Source organism: Bombina bombina, chromosome 6 (assembly GCF_027579735.1).
Source record: "Bombina bombina isolate aBomBom1 chromosome 6, aBomBom1.pri, whole genome shotgun sequence".
NCBI classification, from domain to species: domain Eukaryota; kingdom Metazoa; phylum Chordata; class Amphibia; order Anura; family Bombinatoridae; genus Bombina; species Bombina bombina.
Genome location: NC_069504.1, coordinates 261435960 through 261463147, shown reverse-complemented (window position 1 = coordinate 261463147; position 27188 = coordinate 261435960). Strand labels below are relative to the sequence as shown.

Genomic DNA, 27188 nt, shown 5'->3' with positions numbered 1-27188 from the left:
AGTGACTTTTAACAGAGTAGTTCCGGTGAAATACCATCCCCAGAATACTGAAGTGTATACATACATGTCATTATAACGGTATGGCAGGATTTTCTCATCAATTCCATTCAGAAAATAAAAACTGCTACATACCTCAATGCAGATTCATCTGCCCGCTGTCCCCTGATCTGAAGCTTTTACCTCCCTCAGATGGCCGAGAACAGCAATATGATCTTAACTACTCCGGTTAAAATCATAGTAAAAAACTCTGGCAGATTCTTCCTCAAACTCTGCCAGAGAAGTAATAACACGCTCCGGTGCTATTATAAAATAACAAACTTTTGATTGAAGTCATAAAAACTAAGTATAATCACCACAGTCCTCTCACACATCCTATCTAGTCGTTGGGTGCAAGAGAATGACTGGGACTGACGTAGAGGGGAGGAGCTATATGCAGCTCTGCTGGGTGAATCCTCTTGCATTTCCTGTTGGGGAGGAGTTATATCCCCGGAAGTAATGATGACCCGTGGACTGATCACACATAACAGAAGAAACATGGTGTCATGAGGCAGTACTCCCTTCGCAGCCCTCTGACAAGCACTGTACTCTGAGGGGAACCAGGCTTCCATATGCTCTGACGCGCCTTTCACTGAAGAAATCATAGCACATCATGCTTAACCACCCCCTAAGGAGGCGAAGATTTAAACTGGAATATGTGTGAGGTGGGCGGGGTATTTATAGGCTTTTGAGTTTGAGGAAACTTTGCCTCCTCCTGGTAGGAATGTGTATCCCATAAATAACAGCTTGTGGACTCTCACCACCTATATGAAAGAAAAGGGTCTTTCTTGAGCCTGAGGAAGCACTGCCGTCAAGGTCTTCATGCCAAATACTGGCTGTAAAAATGTACAACTTTAGACTGATCCATCTTGGCGAGTATGGTACCACTTGCATAATTATTCAACAGAAGCTCGTCATACCATACTAAGTAATCACATGTATCAACTTATGTATAAAGGTTTTAAATAAATAACCTCCAATCTTGTGGCAATTGATTGCAATTAAAGGGATATAAAACCCAAAAAATGTATTTTGTGATTCTGACAGAGCATACCATTTTATTAAAAAAAAGTTTCCAATTTACTTCTATTATCAAATTTCCTTCAGTCCCATGATATCCTGTGTTGAAGAGATACCTAGGTAGGCATCTGGAGTATTACATGGCAGGAACTAGTGCTGCCATCTAGTGTTCTTGCAAATGGATAACATTCATGCAAAACGGCTGCCATATAGTGCTCCAGAAATGGGCTGGCTCCTAAGCATATACATCCTAAGGGGCAGTACAGTAATAAAAATCTATCATGCAAATGAACAGCACAACACAAAAACACATTAACCCTTTCCGGTCCTTTAAATGTTTCATTTGTGCGGCCGGCGGGTCTGATTTAATTTTCACTGCAATTTTTTTGAATTACATAGCTAAATAGCAAGTCACTGCTAGATGTCGCTATTTAGCTGTGAAATTCAAAATCGGCAAAGTCCGAATAAATCCGACATTTTAGCGCATGCGCTAAAACCCTTTGTCGGATATATTCCAACAAAGGACCGCAAAGGGTTAATATTTGACTTGCCTAATATATGATCAATTAAAGCTGCTTGTGTTTGTATTGAAACTTGCAGGGGATGCACGCTTGTTTACACGTAGAACTGAGACGTCCTCGCCTTATAGGCAGTACTTCTATAGCTGGTTTATTAAGTAAATACAAACCTCCATAAGACTAAAAGCAAAGAGTAAACCTTTATGAAGCCGTATAAAAATTTTTTTTTTAAAAAAAAAATGTAATACATTTTAAAAAAAATAGACTTGTTTTAGATATATCAAATTAAAAATATGCTTGCTTTGTTTTTACTGGTTTTACTTTCTGACACGCCATGGATTGCTGTAAAACATTGTATATAAGGAAAGGATTTTATAGGTTTCGCTGAAAACGTAACTTTAAAAAAATAAACAGTAGCTCAGTAAGACTTGCACATAATGCCATTAGCTGCCTTCATTAGAGCCTTCAAGAAAATAACGGGAACGACCTTGAGAATAAAATATTTTCTACACCGCAAACAATGTATAAATATTTAAAACTATTATTTTCTTTATTGGTTTCTTGATTGTGTTTATTATACATAATTGAGGTTTCATTGCTTGTTACACCTCTGTAGTTTCTTACAGGTCCTGTCTGAGTTGTTAATTACTTAGCTAATGGGTAGTTTTATGTTGTGTAACTTGGAATGAAGATCTAAACTGAAACTGATTCTAACAATCTCTGTGCAGAAACAAATGCAATCTCTCCAGACAATGATTTCTTCATTCATCTTGCAACAGTGTACGCCTCAAACCACGCAAACATGTACCAGGGTAATGCCTGTGGTTATAGCTTTGCAGGAGGCATCACCAATGGATATACATGGTACGCAGTGCAAGGTAAGCATTTTCAAAAGACAATTCACAATTATGTTGAGTTTTATGTTGAACCACTGTCCTGACGTATTCACTATACACTGTTTTAGTTTAACGTTGTTTCACTTTAAAGGGATATAAAACAGGTTTAGATCTGTGCATATCCTAAAGGGGCAAATTAATTAAAAATAGTTTGCATAAAAAAATGTTTAGAAATTGCTGGCAAGTATTTTAAAATAATTTTCAAAAATAAGCAAAATGAATTAGATAGCTAAGCTGCCTGGAGCAGCCAACTCCACCCCTCCTTATCAGAGTTTAGACACAGGCATTGTATTTCAACTGAGTTCACAGCTTTTAGGCATGCTCCAGCAGATATTCCCTATGCACTTTTGAATTCTACCAAAAAAAAAACAATAGATATAAATACAGCCATAGAAAAAAATGTGTGGGGGGAGTTAGAGCTTTACAATTCAGAAACTAAAAAGAAAGGGTTAATGGCGAGGCACTGCAGTATAAATTTGCAGGTAAAGTAATTAAAGTACATGTTATTATATTTTGTCTCTATCACAACTTGATTTATGTCCCTTTAAAAAAGGCACGGAATATATTGTAATATTATTAAAAAATTGTAAACAATCAACATTCCCTGCAAAATGCGGTTATTGTACCAATAGGAAGCATGTTTATGGAAGAGCAAGAGAGAGAGAAGGAAACGTGTGTTTCAATTAGGGATCATTCTTAGAGTGTGCAACAAATAAGCACAGTGATCTGGACAAGCTTAAAAGTGATAGAACAGAAGGCAATTAATCAGTACTGCATGCAAACCTATGCAGTGCATATATATTGTCTGTAAGGGAATTTGTTTATCATTTAGATGGACTGTTGATAGTTTTTTTCTTCACTAATAAAGTTGGTGGCAGAGCCAATGATAAGCCATACTCCCTGCCCTGTTGTGCACACTGAAAGTTACTTCTTTTATAGAGGCTTGGAAAATGGTGGAACTTTGTCAATAAAACTGAAAATTTTCTGCATCATTTTTAGATTAAAAAAAAAAACCTGTTACAGTCAATACCCATGCACTGCACAGATTTATATGCACTGCTGATTAATTCTCTTCCTTAAAGGGACAGTGTGCACCAGAATTTTTATTGTTTCAAAAGATAGGTAATCCCTTTATTACCTTTTAAATTACTTTTTTATTGAAGTTAAAATCATAATACAACATAAATAGACTGAAACACAGTATGTATGGATACAGAAGAGAAACCTCACAATATAAACATTTGTTGAAAACATAAAATCGCTTCTATTATAACATAAAAAGATCCATGCATAAAAATACAAGAAAAAAAGATCTTAACCTCACTTTTCCAATTTTATACATTGAGACATTCTAAACGTATGAATAACTTCTATTATAACTTTCAAGAAATCAAAAGGTGCTGCATAATCATCTAGTGAGAGATGATGAAAAATAAAAAATTAAAATTCAATTAACTTACACTGAATTAGAACTCCAAATAGATCGGAGCAATCATAAAGGTAGCAATCAAGAAACTTATAGGAGTCTTTAAAAAAAAAAAAAAGAAGAATAGAAGGGGGGGGGGGGGGGCGGAGGAGCGGAGGGAAAAAAAAAAAAGAGGCCCATCTTGAGATGAATTCTGTCACCTAACCCTCTCTGTTAGCCATAGCCTAGGTAGTACTCCAACTATAATCAAATTTAGAAATGGGACTGCATTCTGAAATGGCTCCAAGAAGCGAATCTGCAGCTCTGAAGTCCAAGAACTTATGAAACTTCCCCATTTTTTAAAGTAATTTTTATAATGTTTTTCTGAACCAGCCTTCAGGTTCTGCCTTTCAACAATCATCTGGGTTTTAATGACATTGATAAATTCCCTAATACTAGGGATTTCTCTTTGTCTCCATTTTTTAAAGAGCAGGCTACGTGCCACCAATATCGCAAGATTAGTGAGATGTCTAAAGCCAATATTGGCTGAGTTTTTTTTTTTTTTAAATATTTGATCTGCCTGCAACTCTATCTTACTCTGAAGATGGCAGTTCAGCCAATATTGAACCTTTGCCCAATACTGTCTGACTTTGGGACAACTCCTGATGCAATGCAGCAGATTTGCCCCTGCCTCTGTCCATTTGAAGCAGTTCCCTGCTTTGGACGCCGTCCATTTAGCCATTCTTGATGGAGTCAGGTAAAAATTGTTAATTATTTTGCACTGTGTCTCTCTCCAACTGGTACAAGAGGTTGCCTCAGCGGCGAGTTTGATGCTTTCAGTTATCTCCTCAGTTTGTAAACTGTCAAAATATTTAATAAATTTATCCTTAGCTTGGATAATATGTGTTTGCCCTTTAATCATTAAAATTTTCTGATACCACCAAGAGATTGAGCGTTTCCCTGCTTGGTAAAGCTTTAGGCCCGGAACTATCTGAGCCTGCCCCCATTCGATTGCCACTTCTCTATTGAGTTTTTCGATATAATGGCGTACCTGCAGATATGCATAAAAATTATTGGCTGGAAGATGGTATTGCTCTGCCAGGCTCTGAAAAGTTCGAGTCTGCCCGCCCCTATCATCTTTCAACTGGGCGAATTGACTCAGACCCTTCTCTCTCCATTCCAAAAACAGTCTGTAGTTAAGACCTGATGGAAAATCAACGCAGCCAATAATAGGTAAATACGGAGACACACGAAATTCCTGCCCAACTAGAGTACAGTATTGCTGCCACCCTTTAATGATGTTGGCAAATGTTAACATCACGCTTAAATTCTGTGGTAACTTCCTATAAGGGCAATGTAACATGGCTTGTGGACTAAAAGGCCTAATCAGCTCAGTGTCTAAATTATAATATGTTACATACTCTGATTTGGTAATCCAGTCTATTCCAAATTTTGCCAGAGCTGTTAGATTATGGTGCTTAATATTGGGGATAGAGACCCCTGCATATTGTTTTGAATTACTCATTTTATCGAGAGATATTCTTGGTCTCTTTTTCCCCCAAATAAAAGAGGTGCAATCTTTATTATATTTATCTATATCTTTCCTAGTAACAAATAGAGGAAGATTTTGTATCAGAAACAAAATTTTCGGGAATAAGATTGTTTTAATTATCATGCATCTAGCTGATATCAACAAATAATGTAGATTCCATTTGTTTAAATCATATTGGATTTTATCAAAAAGTTCACTATAATTTAATCAGTACCAATCACTAGGGTTCCTAGCAATCTTGATCCATAAGTAATTAATGACTTTAACTTCTCTGAAGATATGATTTATACTTTGCCTTGTTTTATTAACCCATAATAACTCAGATTTTTTAGAGTTAACTTTATACCCAGAAAAAGCGCTGAACTCTGTGATGATTTTAATGACTCATGGGATAGATTCTATGGTATTTTGCAGAAAAAGGAGTATATCGTCTGCATACAGAGATATGAGTAAACTCTCCCTGCCTATCTTAACTGGTTGTATTGTTTGTCTAATATAAACCGCCAGAGGCTCTAGGGCAAGATCAAATAGCAGCGGAGATAATGGGCAGCCTTGACGTGTTCCTTTTTCTAGAGTGATATGTTGCGTTAGTTCCCCGTTCACTAGGAGCTGCGATCTAGGTTTGTTGTAGACCACCCTCACCACCAGAAAAACCAAAATTTTCAAGAGAGGTTATGAGATGTTCCACTCAATAGAATCAAAGGCTTTTTCAGCATCTACGGTGATTAACGCTAGATCCTTGTTCATAATATTAAGACAATCCTTACTGCCCGGCTGACCAACCTGGTGAAAGTGGTCCAACACTGTTAAAACTCTTCTCATATTGCGGACAGAATTCCTGTTCGGGATAAAGCCCGCCTGATCTGTATGTATCAATTTACCTGCAACTCTTTTTAGTCTATCGGCTATGATTGACATAATAATTTTATAATCCTGGTTTAACAGGGAGATTGGGCGGTAGGCTGATAATTCGTCTGGGCTTTTCCCCTTCTTGTGTATGAGGGTAACAACTAAATCAGAGAAATAAGGGGACTTCAGAGCTTGTCTTAAAAAATAGTCATTGTATAGATTCTCTAGTGTGGCGCCTACTGTTTCTGATAACATTTTATAGAATTCGATTGAAAGGCCATCAGGGCCTGGGGCTTTGCCTGTTTTTATCCTTTGTATTACCTTAACTATCTCTGACTCTGTTATTGCTGCGCTAATTTGATTCAATTCCTCAAGAGAAATACAAGGTAATTTGATTTTATCCCAAAATTGCGCCTTCGCACTCTCGTTTATTCCCTCACTAATATAGATGTTATGATAATATTTAAAGAATGCGTCTCTGATGTCTGTAGATTGGGTGATAATCTTATTCCAGTCTTTGATTGCTGATATAAAAATTTTCTTTTTCCGAAACTTTGTTATCTTTACCAGGTGTTTGGCAGAAACCCCCTGATACCCTTGATACATAGCCCTAGCCTTGAGATCCTCCCCTGCCCATTTTTCTCTAAAAAAATCCTCTCGTTCTGTTTTGGATAGTATATATTTGCTCCAGGTATCTTGATTCGGGGACTGAAGATATCTATTATATGCATTTCTGAGCTGATTAGCCAGCTGTACCTCTCTCGCTCTATATTTGCGCGTTAATTTGACCATGTATGCCTTGATTTCTCCTCACATAACTGCTTTCCCTGCCTCCCAAAAAAAATTTCTGGTTTATTTTTATATTCTGCATTCTGATCACAGTACTCTTGCCACTTTGATTTCAACCAATTTGAAAAATGGATATTTTGACTCATATAAGATGGGAAACGAAACGAGTTCCCTGGGCTTCTAATTTTTGTATCCGCCCAGACCTTAAGGTTAATAATAGCGTGGTCAGATAGAATAATATCAGCAATCTTGGTTTCCATCTCAAACCTAGCTACTTGTGCGCCTATCAAGAATAAATCAATACGCGAAAAACTCCTGTGGGTCTTAGACTCACAAGTATATACCCGATCATCCGGTTGTTGTGACCGCCAAATATCTTTCAGCTTTAATACTTTAACATAATTCCTAAAGAACTTGGCTTCTCGGTTATTCGACTGGCGACATCTAACTCTAGACCTATCCATCTCCGGATACAGAGTGAAGTTCATGTCCCAAGCTATAATCAGATTCTGATCCAGATATGGCAGAAGTTTCTGTTGAATCTTTTGCCAGAAATATTTCTCAAATTTATTGGGACTATATATGTTACAGAAAGTCCACCTTACACCCTCCATCTGGATCTGAAGGATTATAAACCTGCCCTGAGGATCGCATTCTTGCTTCAAAATTTTATATGTAAGCTTTCTATTTATAATATTGGCCACCCCACGCTTACGCTTATTGCAAGGTGTCGCTACAATTTCTGCAACCCAATTAACTTTCAGTTTCTCTATCTCGGGGCCCCTCAGATGCAGTTCCTGGAGAAAGATAATGTCTGGTTTCTCACCTTTCAATATTCTTAAAACATTCTTCCGTTTAATGTGGGAGGTTATCCCTCCCACATTCCACAAAACTAGACTTAAAGGTTCTGACATTTTAATCTTTTATCCAGCTAAAGCCCCACGATGGGAAAGAAGGAAAAAAAAAAATTCCGATCCGCTCGGTCCCAATGTCCCCCCCCCCAACCCCTCATGTAACCTAGTGCTGCACTCAACACTCTAAATTTCTGTTCCATTGTCATTACTTAATTATAGTTATTAAACAGAGACTTATATCGACTCAAACCTCTATATTGTTCTCCTGGCAGAAATCTTTGGCTTCCTTAATCGAGTTTAACACAACTCTCCCATCCATACTTAACACAGTTATTTTGGCGGGATAGATCATTGCTGTTTTTAACCCTGCCTTAATTAACCCAGAACAGAATGGTGCCATTGCCCTCCTCTTGGAGGATGTTTCAGAGGAGAAATCCTGAAATAACAGGATTTTTTTCCCCTCAATTAATAATGTTTGTAATTTCCTATAATGCTGCATGATATTAATCTTATCCTGAAAGTTGAGGTACCTAATTAGCATCATCCTGGGGTGTATATTTCCTTCTGTGGGAGGCCTAGCACTACCTACCCTATGGGCTCGCTCTACTTGGAGTGCATCTCTATCCATCTGTATCCCTAGCAACTTAGGAAGCGTGTTAGCTGCGAATCTCAATAGGTCATCAAACTCTCTAGTTTCTGGGAGTCCCACAACCCGGATATTATTCCGGCAGGATCTATCCTCCAAATCTTCCACTTTTAGCAGAAGTGCCTTGATTTTATCTGTGTTCTCCACTATATTTGTGTCCTGAATATTTAACTTATCTTCCACCTCTGAAACCCTAGCCTCCACTTCTGAGATTCTGACTGAGAAAAGTCTTATTTCCTGTGATAAGTCTGCTATATCCTTCTTCACAAGCTCAAATTGAGGAAGTAGAAGTTCCGCTAACTGATTTATTGTCATTTGTGTGTCTTGATTTGTGCCTGGACTTTCTAAACTGATCTCAATTCCTGGTTTCTGACCTGTTTTCTGTTTTTTGTCTCTCTTTAGAGGCATGGCTGGGGATTTAATTTTTCTTGTTAAGTGTAGTCAGTCCACGGATCATCCATTACTTATGGAATATATCTCTTCCTAACAGGAAGCTGCAAGAGGATCACCCAGCAGAGCTGCTACATAGCTCCTCCCCTCACATGTCATATTCAGTCATTCTCTTGCAGCCTAACTAGATAGGTCGCTGTGAGAGGTCTGTGGTGTTTTTTAACTTAGTTTATTTCTACAATCAAAAGTTTGTTATTTTAAATGGCACTGGAGTGTGCTGTTTATTCTCAGGCAGCATTAGAAGAAGAATAATCTGCCTGCGTTTTCTATAATCTTAGCAGACGTAACTAAGATCCACTGGCTGTTCTCATCTGAGGAGTGAGGTAACTTCAGAGAAGGGGAATAGCATGCAGGGCCCCCCTGCAAATGAGGTATGTGCAGTAATTATTTTTCTGAGGAATGGAATTGACTGAGAAAATACTGCTGATACCAATGTAAAGTAAGTTCAGCCTTAAATGCAGTGATAGCGACTGGTATTAGGCTGATGAGTGTGTGTACACTGAATGTATTTTTCTAAGGAATGGAATTGACTCTGAAAATACTGTTAATACTGAAATAATGTATGAGCCTTAACTGCAGTAAAAGCGACTGGTAGCAGGCTTATTAATAACAATTCATAACTTTTCAAATGTATGTTTAAAACGTTTACTGGCATGTTAATCGTTTTTTGTGAGGTACTTGGTGATAAAACTTATTGGGGCATGATTTTTACCATACGGCCATCTTTGTTTTCTGCATAGAAACAGTTTTCTGAGCTTCCCCACTGTTGTAATATGAGTGGGAGGGGCCTATTTTAGCGCTTTTTTGCGCAGTAAAAATTCAGTCACAATCTGTCTACTTCATCCTCCATGATCCAGATCGTCTCTAGAGAGCTCAGGGGTCTTCAAAATTCATTTTGAGGGAGGTAATCAGTCACAGCAGACCTGTGACAGTGTGTTTTGACTGTGAGAAAAACGTTAATTATTAAATTGTTAATCCGTTTTTGGGTATTAAGGGGTTAATCATCCATTTGCTGGTGGGTGCAATCCTTTGCTAACTTAATACATTTACTGTGAAAAATTGGTTGCTATAACTATTTTGGTTCATTGTTATTTCAACTGTTACAGCTTTTTGTGCTTCTTAAAGGCACAGTAGCGTTTTTTATATTGCTTGTAAATTTATTTAGAAAAGTATTTCCAAGCTTGCTAGTCTCATTGCTAGTCTGTTTAAACATGTCTGACACAGATGAATCTCTTTGTTCACTATGTTTAAAGGCCAATGTGGAGCCCAATAGAAATTTATGTACTAATTGCATTGATGCTACTTTAAATAAAAGTCAATCTTTACATGTAAAGAAATTATCACCAGACAACGAGGGGGAAGTTATGCCGACTAACTCTCCTCACGTGTCAGTACCTTCGCCTCCCGCTCAGGAGGTGCGTGATTTTGTGGCGCCAAGTACATCAGGGAGGCCCTTACAAATCACTTTGCAAGACATGGCTACTGTTATGACAGAAGTATTATCTAAATTGGCAGAATTAAGAGGCAAGTGCGATAGCTCTGGGTTAAGGACAGAGCGCGCGGATGAGGTGAGAGCCATGTCAGATACTGCGTCACAGTTTGCAGAACATGAAGACGGAGAGCTTCATTCTGTGGGTGACGGATCTGATCCAGGGAGACTGGATTCAGAGATTTCTAATTTTAAATTTAAGCTTGAGAACCTCCGCATATTGCTAGGGGAGGTATTAGCGGCTCTGAATGATTGTAACACGGTTGCAATTCCAGAAAAATTATGTAGGTTGGATAGATACTATGCGGTACCGGTGTGTACTGACGTGTTTCCTATACCTAAAAGGCTTACAGAGATTATTAGCAAGGAGTGGGATAGACCTGGTGTGCCCTTTTCCCCTCCTCCCATATTTAGGAAAATGTTTCCTATAGACGCCACCACACGAGACTTATGGCAGACGGTCCCTAAGGTGGAGGGAGCAGTTTCTACTTTAGCTAAGCGTACCACTATCCCGGTGGAGGATAGTTGTGCCTTTTCAGATCCAATGGATAAGAAATTAGAAGGTTACCTTAAGAAAATGTTTGTTCAACAAGGTTTTATCTTACAGCCCCTTGCATGCATTGCGCCTGTCACTGCTGCGGCGGCATTCTGGTTTGAGTCTCTGGAAGAGGCCATTCGCACAGCTCCATTGGATGAAATTCTGAACAAGCTTAAAGCACTTAAGCTAGCTAACGCATTTGTTTCTGATGCCGTCGTACATTTAACCAAACTTACGGCTAAGAACTCCGGATTCGCCATCCAAGCGCGCAGAGCGCTATGGCTTAAATCCTGGTCAGCAAGGGCAAGCAGGCCAAGAAACCTGCTTCTGCCCCCAAGACAGCATGAAGAGAGGGCCCCCTATCCGGAAACGGATCTAGTGGGGGGCAGACTTTCTCTCTTCGCCCAGGCTTGGGCAAGAGATGTCCAGGATCCCTGGGCGTTGGAGATCATATCTCAGGGATATCTCCTGGACTTCAAAACTTCTCCTCCACGAGGGAGATTTCATCTTTCAAGGTTATCAGCAAACCAAATAAAGAAAGAGGCGTTTCTACACTGTGTACAAGACCTTTTACTAATGGGGGTGATCCACCCAGTTCCGCGGACGGAACACGGGCAGGGATTCTATTCAAATCTATTTGTGGTTCCCAAGAAAGAGGGAACCTTCAGACCAATCTTGGACTTAAAAATCCTAAACAAATTTCTAAGAGTTCCATCATTCAAAATGGAAACTATTCAAACCATCCTTCCCATGATCCAAGAGGGTCAGTACATGACCACAGTGGATTTAAAGGATGCCTACCTTCACATACCGATTCAAAAGGATCATTATCGGTACCTAAGATTTGCTTTCCTAGACAGGCATTACCAGTTTGTAGCTCTTCCCTTCGGATTAGCTACGGCTCCAAGAATCTTTACAAAAGTTCTGGGCTCACTTCTGGCGGTACTAAGACCGCGAGGCATAGCGGTGACTCCGTACCTAGACGACATTCTGATACAAGCGTCAAGTTTTCAAACTGCCAAGTCTCATACAGAGATAGTTCTGGCATTTCTGAGGTCGCATGGGTGGAAGGTGAACGTGGAAAAGAGTTCTCTATTACCACTTACAAGAGTTCCCTTTCTAGGGACTCTTATAGATTCTGTAGAGATGAAAATTTACCTGACAGAGGCCAGGTTATCAAAACTTCTAAATGCTTGCCGTGTCCTTCATTCCATTCCACACCCGTCAGTAGCTCAGTGCATGGAAGTAATCGGCTTAATGGTAGCGGCAATGGACATAGTACCATTTGCGCGCCTGCATCTCAGACCGCTGCAATTGTGCATGCTAAGTCAGTGGAACGGGGATTACTCAGATTTGTCCCCCCTACTAAGTCTGGATCAAGAGACCAGAGATTCTCTTCTATGGTGGCTCTCTCGGCCACATCTGTCCAAGGGGATGACCTTTCGCAGGCCAGATTGGACGATTGTAACAGCAGACGCCAGCCTTCTAGGCTGGGGCGCAGTCTGGAACTCCCTGAAAGCTCAGGGATTATGGACTCAGGAGGAGAAACTCCTCCCAATAAATATTCTGGAATTAAGAGCAATATTCAATGCTCTCCTAGCTTGGCCTCAGTTAGCAACTCTGAGGTTCATCAGATTTCAGTCGGACAACATCACGACTGTGGCTTACATCAACCATCAAGGGGGAACCAGAAGTTCCCTAGCGATGTTGGAAGTCTCAAAGATAATTCGCTGGGCAGAGTCTCACTCTTGCTACCTGTCAGCGATTTACATCCCAGGCGTAGAGAACTGGGAGGCGGATTTTCTAAGTCGCCAGACTTTTCATCCGGGGGAGTGGGAACTTCATCCTGATTCTGATCAACTGATTCTTCGTTGAGGCAAACCAGATCTGGATCTCATGGTGTCTCGCCAGAACGCCAAGCTTCCTTGTTACGGATCCAGGTCCAGGGACCCGGGAGCGGTGCTGATAGATGCTCTGACATCCCCTTGGGTCTTCAACATGGCTTATGTGTTTCCACCATGCTTCCTCGTTTGATTGCCAAGATCAAACAGGAGAGAGCTTCGGTGATTCTGATAGCGCCTGCGTGGCCACGCAGGACCTGGTATGCAGACCTAGTGGACATGTCGTCCTGTCCACCGTGGTCTCTACCTCTGAGACAGGACCTTCTAATTCAGGGTCCTTTCAAACATCCAAATCTAATTTCTCTGAGGTTGACTGCATGGAGATTGAACGCTTGATTCTATCAAAGCGTGGCTTCTCGGAGTCGGTTATTGATACCTTAATACAGGCTAGGAAGCCTGTTACCAGAAAAATTTACCATAAGATATGGCGTAAATATTTATATTGGTGCGAATCCAAGAGTTACTCATGGAGTAAGGTTAGGATTCCTAGGATATTGTCCTTTCTACAAGAGGGTTTAGAAAAGGGCTTATCTGCTAGTTCGTTAAAGGGACAGATTTCTGCTCTGTCTATTCTTCTACACAAACGTCTGGCTGAAGTTCCAGACGTTCAGGCTTTAACTAGGATTAAGCCTGTGTTTAAGACTGTTGCTCCGCCGTGGAGCTTAAACTTAGTTCTTAATGTTCTTCAAGGCGTTCCATTTGAACTCCTTCATTCCATTGATATCAAGCTGTTATCCTGGAAGGTTTTGTTTTTGATGGCTATTTCCTCGGCTCGAAGAGTCTCTGAGTTATCTGCCTTACATTGTGATTCTCCTTATCTGATTTTTCATTCAGACAAGGTAGTTCTGCGTACTAAACCTGGGTTCTTACCTAAGGTAGTTACTAACAGGAATATCAATCAAGAGATTGTTGTTCCATCACTGTGTCCTAACCCTTCTTCAAAGAAGGAACGACTTTTGCATAATTTGGACGTAGACCATGCCCTGAAGTTCTTTTGCAGGCAACTAAAGATTTTCGTCAAACTTCTTCCCTGTTTGTCGTTTACTCTGGACAGAGAAGAGGTCAAAAGGCTTCGGCTACCTCTCTCTCTTTTTGGCTTCGTAGCATAATACGTTTAGCCTATGAGACTGCTGGACAGCAGCCTCCTGCAAGGATTACAGCTCATTCTACTAGAGCTGTGGCTTCCACCTGGGCCTTTAAAACTGAGGCCTCTGTTGAACAGATTTGCAAGGCTGCGACTTGGTCTTCGCTTCACACCTTTTCAAAATTTTACAAATTTGACACTTTTGCTTCTTCGGAGGCTATTTTTGGGAGAAAGGTACTTCAGGCAGTGGTTCCTTCTGTTTAATGTTCCTGCCTTGTCCCTCCCTTCATCCGTGTACTTTAGCTTTGGTATTGGTATTCCATAAGTAATGGATGACCCGTGGACTGACTACACTTAACAAGAGAAAACATAATTTATGCTTACCTGATAAATTTATTTCTCTTGTAGTGTAGTCAGTCCACGGCTCGCCCTGTCTTTAAGGCAGACCTAAATTTTAATTAAACTCCAGTCACCACTGCACCCTATGGTTTCTCCTTTCTCGTCTGCTTTGGTCGAATGACTGAATATGACATGTGAGGGGAGGAGCTATGTAGCAGCTCTGCTGGGTGATCCTCTTGCAGCTTCCTGTTAGGAAGAGATATATTCCATAAGTAATGGATGACCCGTGGACTGACTACACTACAAGAGAAATAAATTTATCAGGTAAGCATAAATTATGTTTTTCTCGCTTGTCATATATTTGTCCATAGGTTTTAGGAATAGGAATTAAAGAAAAAATTCCTCTTAAAATTTTTAACTATCTACACTTATACCTAGGCCAGAAATAATCGTACTTCTGTCTATAAGAATTGACTAGTGCAAACTATTTCCTATATTACTCTGTGCGGGAAACTATCACTACCTTACACAACCCTACTCTGCTTCCAAGATCAGACAGGCTCTGGTGTCTTCTAAAACTTATACGTCTATGCTAGTGATTTCCTTTATTTTAAGATTTAGACCATTAAGCATACACACAGCCCTGATGTAACGCTACATGCAATTTGTGTTTCTGTGTTTCTGTTTACCCTATTTTGATCCTGCTTTCCTTATGAAATGCTCAAACTTAAACCAGGGTCAGCTAAGCAGTAAAACCCTGTACTGACTAACCAGTCACCTCTATCTTAATGTACTAATTTGTCGTTGGCATACACCACTTTACTTATATATCTACATACATTCTAGGTTTAGACTTTGTAATAACTGAAACCTACATAGATCTAATCAGAAACCTTGCCACGAGGCTGTATATCGACAGATAGACCTCCCCTATATAATCGTGCTAATTCACACCTAGAATCCCCCTCTTTAATCTCAAAACAGATCAAAATCTATATTTAAACCTTACTGTGATTGTGACTTATCTGGGTCTCCAAAAAAAAGAAAAGAAAAAATAAACAAAAAGAAAAAATATCATATAGACCTGTAGTTTGTGCCACTGTGTTTGTGCTAGTTTTTTTTCTTTTCTTTTTTTCTCCCTTCTTTCTCTTCCCCCTCCCTTCCTTCCGTAAACAACAAGATATATACAAAAGACAAAAGAGTGCAAAAAAGCAAACAAAAAAAAAAAAGTGCCTCTGTGATTAGGTTAGCCAAAATACTATGGCGTTTAGAATTGTGTTGGTTACCTTATTTCAAAGCTGTGATATATATATATATATATATATATATATATATATATATAAACAGGATTTAGGAGAGGCCTAGAATTATTGTCTCTATTCAAGAGCCTAAAATATGTACTTATATGCTCTCAACATTTACTAGTCCGGTAACATTTCTACATTGCAGTATGCAATGATACCTTTTATTGTACTAACCTAATACTTACAAGACAAGCTTTCCAGATTTTTCCTTTCTTCTTCAGGTATTACTTCAGACCTGAGAAAGAGAAGAAAACTCTCAAAAGCTTTTCTTTATAGTTTAAAGCAATTCCAGCAAACACCAGGGGCGCACTCCGATATACGGCGTAGTTTTCGGCGCAAGCGAGGGAACCCGCGCCGCCCGTAGTTTCACCTCGCACATCGGGGTATTACATATACGGCGCCGGCAGTTGCTAAAGTGCCGTAAGTCGGATAAACTAGCGATGTCCAGAAATGAGCGTAACTACAAATTTCTGGAGTCGCCAGTGACTTACGGCACTTTAGAAACTGCCTGCGCCTAAAAAAACGAACTAAAATATTAAATCTCCCGTAACTGTGTTAACACGCCTCCCAAAAATCAGCCCGATACATATACCCTCATATCCGCAATCCCCCCTCTCACTCCTAATAATAAATGTATTAACCCCTAGACCGACAACCCAACATACCTTTGTGACCCTATTTTTGTCTTTGGTCTAAAAACACACACACACACACCTCACACTCTTATACAACACACACCTCAGAATCATACTGCACACACACTACACAGACTTTAATACAGCACACACACAGCCTCATACTGCACACACACACCACACACTCACCCTCATACTACACACACACACCACATACTCACCCTCTTACTACACACACTACACACATCACATACCTTTGTGACCCTATTTTTGTCTTTGGTCTAAAAACACACACACACACACCTCACACTCTTATACAACACACACCTCAGCCACATACTGCACACACACTACACACACTTTAATACAGCACACACACAGCCTCATACTGCACACACACACCACACACTCAGCCTCATACTGCACACACACCACACACTCAGCCTCATACTACACACACCACACACTCAGCCCATACTACACAAGCACCACACACTCACCCTCATACTAAACACACACCACACACTCACCCTCATACTAAACACACACCACACACTCACCCTCATACTACACACACACCACACACTCACCCTCATACTACACACATACCACACACTCACACTACACACATCACACACTTTAATACAGCACACACACAGCCTCATACTACACACACACACCACACACTCATACTAAACACACACCACACACTCACACTACACCCATCACACACTTTAATACAGCACATACTACACACATCACACAATCAGCCTCATACTGCACACACACACCACACACTCACCCTCTTACTACACACACCACACCACCCTCATACAACACACACACACACACACCCTCATACAACACACACACACACCTTCATACAACACACACCACTCACCCTCATATAACACACACACACATCACACTCACCTTTATACAAGACACACACACCACACTCACCATCATACAACAGACACACACACACACACCACACTCACCCCTTATACAGCACTCACCAGACACCACCCTCATACTACACATATACCTCAGCACACACTCTCATTCAACACACACTGCAGTGCAACTCTAGCAGCTTCTTGTAAAAGTACAGCATGCCACCTATCATTCATGCCTTTGAAAACCATATCTCTGCAATATACAATGTGAAGCAGCACATAATGAAACCAGGGCAGCATTTCACTATTACTGTCAGAGTAAGACCTGCAACTGTATTACATGAACCACCCATGTATGTACCCTGCCATACACAACCTCCCCAAAAGTATGTGTGTATGTGTGTATATATATATATATATATATATATATATATATCACATAATATAAAATAATTTATTGTACTGACTTAATGCATGAGAATAGCTGCTGTGAGAAGTTAATAAAATAAAATTAATCTATACTATAATTGCGTTTGTAATGTCCGTCGGCAGTTGCACAGGCATCCTCAATGTTGGCAGCGGGATTCTTTCACTACCCTGCCATTTTCGGAATCCACCGGGATTCAGCGAAGGCAAACTGAGCATTAGAAGAAAGAAGAAAAAACACCGCCCGCACAAAGTATAACAAAAAAAAACCTGAACCTCCCACACAAAGTATTAACACCTACACCGCAAACCCCCACATCGCAAAATAATAAAGTAATTAAGCCCTTAACCGTCAACCACCCACATCGCAATAAACCTAATTACCCTATTAACCCCTAAACCGCAAAAACCCCACATCGCAATAAACCTAATTACCCTATTAACCCATAAGCCGCAAACCCCCCAGATCACAATAAACTTAATTAACCTATTAACCCTATAAACCGAAAAAACCCCACATCGCAATAAACCTAATTAACCTATTAACCCCTTAAACCGCCAAAACCCACATTGATTTAAACAGCCAATAGGATTTCAGTAGCTCTCATCCTATCGGCTGATTTGAATTTGAAGAATCAAATCAGCCAATATGAATTAAAGGGACGCCATTTTTAATCGCGTACCTTGAATTCACTATTCAGTGTATGGCGGCGATCGGAAAAAGAGGATCCTCCACGCACCATGGCTCCGTGGTCGCCAGTCTTCAGTTCCGCTGTCCTGAATAAAGAAAGAAGAGGTCCCCGCTTGGAAGAAGATGTTGGCCTCTTGGAAGAGGACTTCACCGCATGGAAGAGGACCTTCTCTGCCGGACTCCAGGACCCGAGAGTATCTATTTGGGGCTTTAGTGTTAGTTTTTTTTTAAAAAATGTTGTGTTTTTTTTTTTTAGATTAGGGATGGGCAGCAAAAGAGCTGAATTCCCTTTTAAGGGCAATGCCCATACAAATGCCCTTTTAGGGCAATGGATAGTTTAGGTTTTTTAGTGTTAGGTTTTTTATTTTGGGGGGTTTGGTGTGATGGGGGGTTTTTACTGTAAGGGGGTCTTAGTATGTTTAATTCTTAAGAGAGCTGTTAAACTTAGGTAAATGCCCTACAAAAGGCCCTTTTAAGGGCTATTGATAGTTTATTTTTAGATTAGGGGGTGTTTTTATTTTGGGGAAGCATTTTTATTTTTATAGGGATTAGGTTTAAATTTTTAAACTTTGGTAATTTTGTTTTTTTATTTCCTGTAATATTAGATTTTTTATTTTCTGTAATTTTAGCTTAATTTAAATTTAGAATTAAAATTTGGGGGTTAGACTTAGGTTTATTTTTTATTTTTTATTTTTTTTTACATTAGGGATGGGCAGCAAAAGAGCTGAATGCGCTTTTAAGGGCAATGCCCATACAAATGTTCTTTTCATGGAAATGGATAGTTTAGGTTTTTTAGTGTTAGGTTTATTTATTTTGGGGGGTTTGGTGTGTGGTGGGTTCTACTGTTAGGGGGACTTAGAATTTTTGGTAACTGCAAAAGAGATGTTTAACTTAGGGCAATGCCCTACAAAAAGCCATTTTAAGGGCTATTGGTAGTTTAGCATTAGATTAGGGGGTGTTTTTATTTGGGGGGGGCTTTTTTATTTTCATAGGGATTGTTATACACTGTTTGTCACAGGTTCTTTGAACAAGTTCAGTAAGTAATACACAAAGCAAATGAAGGTGGGGGGGCTTAAAAACTGGCAGCAAAAAAAAGCTAACGTCTTACTTGTAGCTGAATACAGCCTTGGAATCCCCAGCCCCCCTGCACTTCACTGTCAGATAAACATTACACAGGCAGGAATGCAGCTGAAGCGTCCTGTTGCTGCTGGCTGAAACTTTAACATCCCAGCAATCTTATGTGGTTGAGTGCAGAAGCTAGATGTGCCCACTGTATACATAAACAAGAACTATTAGCAATGAGCAGGAAGGAGGGGGGATTATTATGCATAGGGACCCAAGCTGAGTTTAGAGTTAACGGAGGAGGAGCTGCTGCAACCATGTTGATAAATGAAAAGAAATTGGACACCAAAGGGTAAAAACAGATCACTGTCAGTAGTTGAAATTTACTAGTATAGGGCACAGTGCATCCTTCCTAGCAGAGAGCGGTCCTCCTCCTGCTGTTTTCTACAGTTTAGTACAGGGATGAATAGTAAAAGCTTGTTCCTGCACACCAGAGGTGCCTCACCGCCTGATTGCTTTTGCAAAATTTAGAAATGCCACCTGCTGGAATTCCTCTGAACTGTCCCTTATGCACAAACCTTTTCAATGTTAACTACTAGAGGGAACGGCAAATTAAGTGCCCTTGTGCCTGGGGGGGGGTGCAAACAGGGGGGCAATTAATAAATTGTGGGGGGGGGGGCAATTGCCCCCACCCTTGCCCCCTGAAGGATGCCTATGATAAGAGCCATGTTACATGATCCCTCCATTCTTGGACTCTAGTTACCTTGGAACTTTTCCATAATCTTGGGATCAGCTGCTTAGCACTGCTTGTCGTGATATACAACAATGTCAGCCTAAATTTAGATTTTAATTTGGGAGTTATATTGAATAGAAATACGAAGGGGTTATTCCCGAATTTAAAAGTAAGTATCTTTTCTATTTCTACTTGTATATCTTTCCAATATGGTGCTAGATTAGGGCAACTCCACCAGATGTGTGCTAGAGTGCCTTCATGTCCACAACCCCTCCAACATAGTTTATTAGTGTTTGGGAAGATATTTGACAATCTCTTGGGTGTTAAGTACCATCTGGAAAGTAATTTCATATTGGTTTCTGTTATATTCATAGAGGAAGGAGATTTTCTCATTTGTTGAAAAAATAATTGCCACTCTTTGGGTGTTATTGCTATCTGTAATTCCCATGTTTTAGTATAAGATGTCAGTTGTTGTGAATGTATAGCTAGAGGTAATTTGGAGGAAAGTGATAATCCTTTTTTTGAGGGGTCTGTTAAGTGGCATATTGTTTCGAAAGGGGTAAGTGGTCTGACAAAATTAACTTTATTTTTATTATGATGAATGAAATGTGAAAGTTGGAGATATTCGTACCAGTTATGACATATATACAACTGTTTATCAGAAATTTCAGTTTTTGTCAACAATTTACCTTTGTCAAGAATCGAGTAAATCGGTATTAAAGTATGTATATTTATTTTATCTGTTTTAAGGATACAGTGTCCCAAAGGTGAATCTGTATTTGCTAATAGAGGGGTGAGTGGTGAAGGAATGGATGATAGGCCTTTCTTTTTAACCACTATTGAGTCCCAGGTATTAAATGTTTCTAAGACTAGGGTAGGGGGTTTAGGGTTTAATTTCCATAATGGTTTAGGTAGCCAACATTGGCTTCCCAGATGTTTATTGCCTGTTAAATTATGTTCTAGTGTCACCCATTCTTTATTGTCTGCGTGTTTGCACCAGTCTATTATTCTAGTCAACAGTGACGCTTGTTTATTTGTTTATAATATAGAAGATTTGGTACTCCCAAACCACCATTTTACCTATCTCTATTCATAATTTTATTAGAGACTTTTGGCATTTTATCTTGCCATTCAAATGGGTTCACTATATCTTGAAATTTATTTAAAAAAGAGTTTGTGAGTGGGATAGGGACAGTTTGAAATATATATAGTACCCGTGGTAGAAAGGACATTTTGAAAGCATGAATGCGGCCCAGCCAGGATAAATGTTTATTCCCCCAATTATTTATTTCAATTTGTAACTCTCTAAATAGTTTTAGATAGTTTAGTGTAAAGAGTTCTTCTTGGGTTTTTGCTATTTGAATTCCCAGATATTTCAGGGGATTTTTTTGAATGGACTGTATATACTTAAAAGTAAGATTTTTCTGTATCAGTATACTAACTCCACATTTTTTGGAGTCTGCCGAGCTATGAAAATGTTGAGTATATTTTGGCCCTAAATATTTGGGTTCTTTTTTCTTTCTAATGTGAGGTTCCTGGAGAAACATTATGTCCCCTATTTTCTTATGTAGGTCTATTAGTGCTATTGACCTCTTTTGGGGGAAGTTTAATCCTTTTGCATTTTGTGTTATTAAATTAATTTGTTTCTCTAGGGGAGCCATCAGTGTGATTGAAACAAAGGACATTTAGCTGTGGGTGCATCCTATGTAGTGTCACATCTAAAGACATTTTTCAACTGTACAACAATAACAATTTAACCATAACAAAACACTGGATTAAAACATTTCAACAAAATCCAGCACTGTGCCAGGGGTTATGAATAAGTGCAGATGGTGGTGCACATAAGAATATTTTGTTAGATCTTATAGTCACTTTTTTGTTAAACATTGGGGTAATAACCAGTGTTTTAAAGATACATTTATAACATATAGCTTATTTTACTATTTTCAAACTTATATTATAACAATTTAAGAACAATTTTTTTCTTAGGATGTTATCAAATGATCCATCTCATCTAACATTTTTATACTTCAACAATTTACTATAACCGACACACTCTAATGTTAAGCAATTTCAAAGTCTCATGAAAGACAGTAAAGTAAGCTATGTAAAGTATAGGGCTTTCCCATACTAATATTTTGTTACCCATTCAGAAATGTGCAAAGTCCTTTCAACCTTTGTCCGTTGTTATGCTCTGCAGATGGATTGCCATTTTCTTTTTTTGTGGAGGTGATGACCTCACTGAGGGATTCTTCCCGGCAGACGTGGGCACCGTCTGCCACCTTCTATTGCCATCTTGGAGATTTTTTCCATTTTGGTGGTGACACTGATTCAGAAGTAATTGTTGTAGGAGGTTCAATATCCAGTGATGAGCAAAAGTCTGAGACCTCTGATAGTGTCCTGCATGAAATGTTCCTGTTGCCATGTAGAACATATAGATGAAAGGGGAATCCCCATCTATACAGGATTTTGCTTCTTAGAAGGGCTGTTAAAGGTGCCAGGTCCTTTCGTCTTTGTAATATTCGTTGAGATAAATCTGTGTAGAATTGGAGGACATTCACTCTGAATTTAACCAGTTGGTTCCTGCGTGAAAGATTCAGTAATTCTTCTTTTTCTCTGAACTGTTTAAATTTAATAATTATGTCCCTAGGAGGAGCATCTTCTGCTGGTCTGGGCATTAGTGCCCTATGAGCTCTGTCCCAAGTGATTTCCATTGAGGATGTATCGCCTCTAAGGTGAGCAAACAGTGCTGGTAAATAAGTTGGAAGGTCCTTTGGTAGGATCGACTCTGGTATTATTATTATCAGGTATTTGTAGAGCACCAACAGATTCTGTAGTTCTATAAACATAGTTGGTATACAAGATAACATTTATAGAGATCATATGTGTAGAGGGCCCTGCCGAGAGTTGCACTGTTGTAGTCGGCTCTCATGAAGGCGATCTGCAAACAGATGGGCTCATAGGCTTACATTCTAAGGGGTTCAAGGGGAAAGCAATGGAGGTAGGAAAGATTAGTGTAGGTTGTATGCATCCCTGAATAGTAGAGTCTTTAGGGAGCGCTTGAAGCTGTTAAAACTAGGGGAGAGTCTTGTGGAGCGAGGCAGGGAGTTCCACAAGATGGGGGCCAGTCTGGAGAAGTCCTGTAAATGGGAATGTGAGAAAGTAACAAGAGAGGAGAAGATCATGATCAGAGTGAAGGAGACGGGAGGGAGAGTATCTGGAGACAAGGTCTAAAATGTAGGGGGAGCAGTGCAGTTGAGGGCTTTGTATGTCAGATTGAGGATTTTGTGTTTAATCCTGGAGGCAAGAGGAAGCCAGTGAAGGAATTGGCAGAGAGGTGCAGCAGATGAAGAGCGACGTGTAAGGAAGATGAGCCTGGCAAAGGCATTCATTATGGATTGTAAAGGAGCTAGGCGGCAGCTAGGTAGACCAAAGAGGACGGAGTTGCAATAGTCGAGGCGGGAAAGGATGAGAGAGTGGAATAAAATCTTAGTTGTCTTGTGTAATGAAATGTCTAATTTTAGAGATGTTTTTAAGGTGGAAGTGGCAGGCTTTAGCCAAGGACTGAATGTGAGGAGTGAAGAAAAGGTCTAAATCAAGTGTGACCCGAAGACATCGGGCATGCGGAGTAGGGGTAATGATCGAATTATCAACAGTTATAGAAAATTGGGGGGGTGGAGATTTTGGAAGAAGGGGAAAAATAAGGAGTTCAGTTTTGGAGAGATTTAGCTTAAGGTAGTGAGAGGACATCCAAGATGAGATATGAGAAAGACAGTTAGTGACATGGGTTAGTAAGGAAGGAGGTTGGTCTGGTGCAGAGAGGTAGATTTAGGTGTCATTGGCATACAAATGGTATTGAAACCCGTGGGACTTTATTAAGGAACCTAATGATGACGTGTAGATTGAAAAAAGGGGACCGAGGACAGAGCCTTGAGGTACCCCAACAGAAAGTGGAAACGGGGGACAGAGGATGCTCTGGAGAAGGCTACACTAAAGGTACGGTTAGATAGATAGGAAGAGAACCACGAGAGAGCTATGTCGCAGATGCCGAAAAATTGGAGGGTTTGGAGCAAAAGAGGGTGGTCAGTAGTGTCAAAGGCTGCAGACAGATCAAGGAGGATAAGCAGAGAGAACTGGCCTTCAGATTTTGCTGTAAGTAGGTCATTAGTAACCTTTACAATTGCTGTCTCTGTGGAGTGATGGGGACAAAATCCAGATTACAGTGGGTCAACAAGAGAGTTTAGTGTAAGGAAATTGGATAGACATGCATATACTAGATTTTCGAGGAGCTTTGAGGCAAGAGGGAGTAGGGAAATAGGACGGTAGTTAGATGGGAAGGTTGGATCGAGGGAAGGTTTCTTGAGGATAGGTGTGACCAGTGCATGTTTTAGAGATGAGGGAAATATACCAGTGCTGAGGGAGAGGTTTAAAATGTGTGTGAGTATGGGGGTGAGGGTAGAAGAGAGGGAGGGGAGTAGCTGTGAGGGGATGGGGTCGAGGGGACAGGTAGTGAGGTGGGAGGACAGTATAAGGGCAGAAATTTCTTCCTTGGTAACAGGGGCAAAAGAGCTAAATTTATGGGTATTTGGATGATTGTGAGCTCTTGAGGGGGAGGGAGATTGGTAGTATGTTGAGAGCTGATTTCATTTCTGATGGAGTCAATTTTGTTATTGAAGTGGCTGGCAAAATCTTGAGCTGAGAGAGAAGTTGTATTAGGAGGTGGGGTTGGGCAGAGAAGAGTATTGAACGTGGAAAACAGATGTTTTGGGTTAGAGGAAAGAGTAGAGATGAGATTAGAGAAGTATTGTTGCTTTTAAAGATTAAGGGCAGAATAGTAGGAGTTCAAGATGAACTTGTAGTGAAGAAAGCTCAGCTGAACTCAGAGATTTCCTTCAGTGTTGCTCAGTAGTACGGAAACATCTGCGTAGGTACCGTTTCAGAGGAGTATGCCAGGGCTGAGGATGAGAGTGTGGTTTCTGAGCTATGGTAGGAGGGGCCAGATTGTCAATGACTGATGTAAGGGTGGAGTTATAGTGGCAGATAGATTGGTCAGGGCAGGAAAAGGAGGTGGTGGAAGAGAGGAGAGGTTTGAGAGAGCTAGCGAGCTGTTGCTGATCTAATGACTTAGTGCTTCTGTGAAGTTTGGTGTGAGGGGTAGAGGGAGGGGGAGTTGTAGGGAGGGAAGTGATGTTGCAAGCTAGGAGATGATGATTAGAAAGAGGGAAAAGGGGAGTTTGTGAAATTTGAGATAGTGTATCGATAGCTGAAAATCAGATCAAGGGAGTGACCATCTTTGTAAATGGGAGAGTCAGTCCCTTGTGACAGGCCGAAAGAGGAAGTGAGTTGCAGAAATTGTTTTGCAGAGGAGGGAGTGGGATTGTCGAGAGGGATGTTGAAGTCGCCAAGAATGAGGGCAGGGATGTCTGAGGAAAGGAAATAAGGAAGCCAGGCAGCAAAGTGATCTAAAAATTGAGTTGGGGAGCCAGGGGGGTGGTATATGACTGCAACACGTATAGAGACTAATCATGTGTACTTCAAATGAAGAAAATATGAGGGAAGAGAAGGGCTGTATTTGTTGAAAGGTGCAACGAGAGGAAAGTAAAATACCAACACCACCTCCTTGTCTATTGCCAGACCTAGGAGTGTGGCTGAAATGGAGACTCCCATGTGACTGCAGCAGTGGATGCTGTGTCTGAAGCAGAGAGCCAGGTTTATATAAGAGCCAGAAGGTTAAGAGAGTGGGAGATAAAGAGATCCTGGATAGAAGTGAGCTTGTTGCAAACAGAGCGAGAGTTCCAGGGTGCACAAGTGAAGGGGGTGGTGGCTTTAGATGCAAGAGGAATGTGATTAATGTTACCAGAGTTTAGTTGTTTGTCTATTGAAAAGCACACATGGATGTGCAAGGCTAGGAAGCTGTGGGGGACCAGGATTAGGGGAGATGTCGCCAGCAGCTAGTATGAACAAGAGGGAGAGTGATATGAGATGAGATGCAGATTTGCAGTAATGAGACTGTTTTCGGGCTGAAGTGCAAGGGGGAGAGAGGTTTTTCCTATGGCTTCTATTTTTAAGGTCCTCAATTTTATCATGGAGGGCCTCGATCAAGTCTGCTTGCTGTGTGGTAGTAACTTGTATTTGATTAACCTCTTCTTGTATATTATCTGTATACTCTTCTAAGGTGTCCACTCTAAATCATATAGTGTGCATCTCTTGCTTGAGGTCTGCTATCTCTTCCCTTATGCAGGTCCTAACTATTTCTGCTATGTCCTGTTTTGAGGCCAAAGATGATAGAAGAGAAGTTGGAATTTCTGAGAGTGTGTCTATTGCTTTATCAGGCATGAGAGATGATTGAGAGGTTGGTGAAGCTGTACCCACTGAATCACACTCTGATATCATAAAGTGTTGACTGGTCGATGGAAAACAAGATTCAACAGTGGTATCTTTCATACTGTTTTTTTTCAGCTTTATGGGTTTTGTAGGTTTCCTTGAGGCCATTGTAGTATATCGTGAGTGCATAAATACAACAGATGTTATACTTAATGAATATCCCAGTATACGAGAAGTGAGGTTTTTATATTTCTGCTTTCTTGTATCAGACTTTGTACAATGAATTACTCTGAACACTGACAGTAAGAAAATGCCGGTATCCTTAGTATATTCTGTGTTGTGCTGCTCTTTTGTCTTTTGTGCATCTGAGCTGCTATGTTTATATCAGCACTATGCTCAGATTTGTGCAACTCCAATCAGTGTTAAGCCAACAACATATAGATTTATTTTCCTTTTTTTCCTATTATTTTTCCTCCTCTTGTTGAGGTAAAATTTACTGTAAGGTGAAGGTAACTTTTGTTAGCTAGGAATTATTGCATGTATGTATGTCTTGATGCAATCTTTTCAAGATGTTTATGCCTTTCAATTGTCAGCAAACTCTATTATAGCCCATTGCCTTCTAATTAAACAAATGTCCGTTCTCAGAGTTATTGTAATAAGCAGTATAGATATATAATACCTGTGTAAGGAGTTGTATTCTCCTTCTTGGCTGCTTCTGCTCTATTCAGTAATGTGAGGCCATGTGGAC

The 27188-nt window shown here is 40.1% G+C and overlaps 1 protein-coding gene across 1 annotated transcript in view; it reads left to right on the top strand.

Annotated features, from left to right (window-relative positions):
* Positions 1–27188, top strand: part of LOC128662830 (carboxypeptidase M) — a 312750-nt gene that overhangs the window by 227802 nt on the left and 57760 nt on the right. The window contains exon 6 of the mRNA XM_053716814.1: positions 2303–2452. Within this exon, the coding sequence (XP_053572789.1) occupies positions 2303–2452 (150 nt within the window). The remainder of the gene's footprint in view (positions 1–2302; positions 2453–27188) is intronic.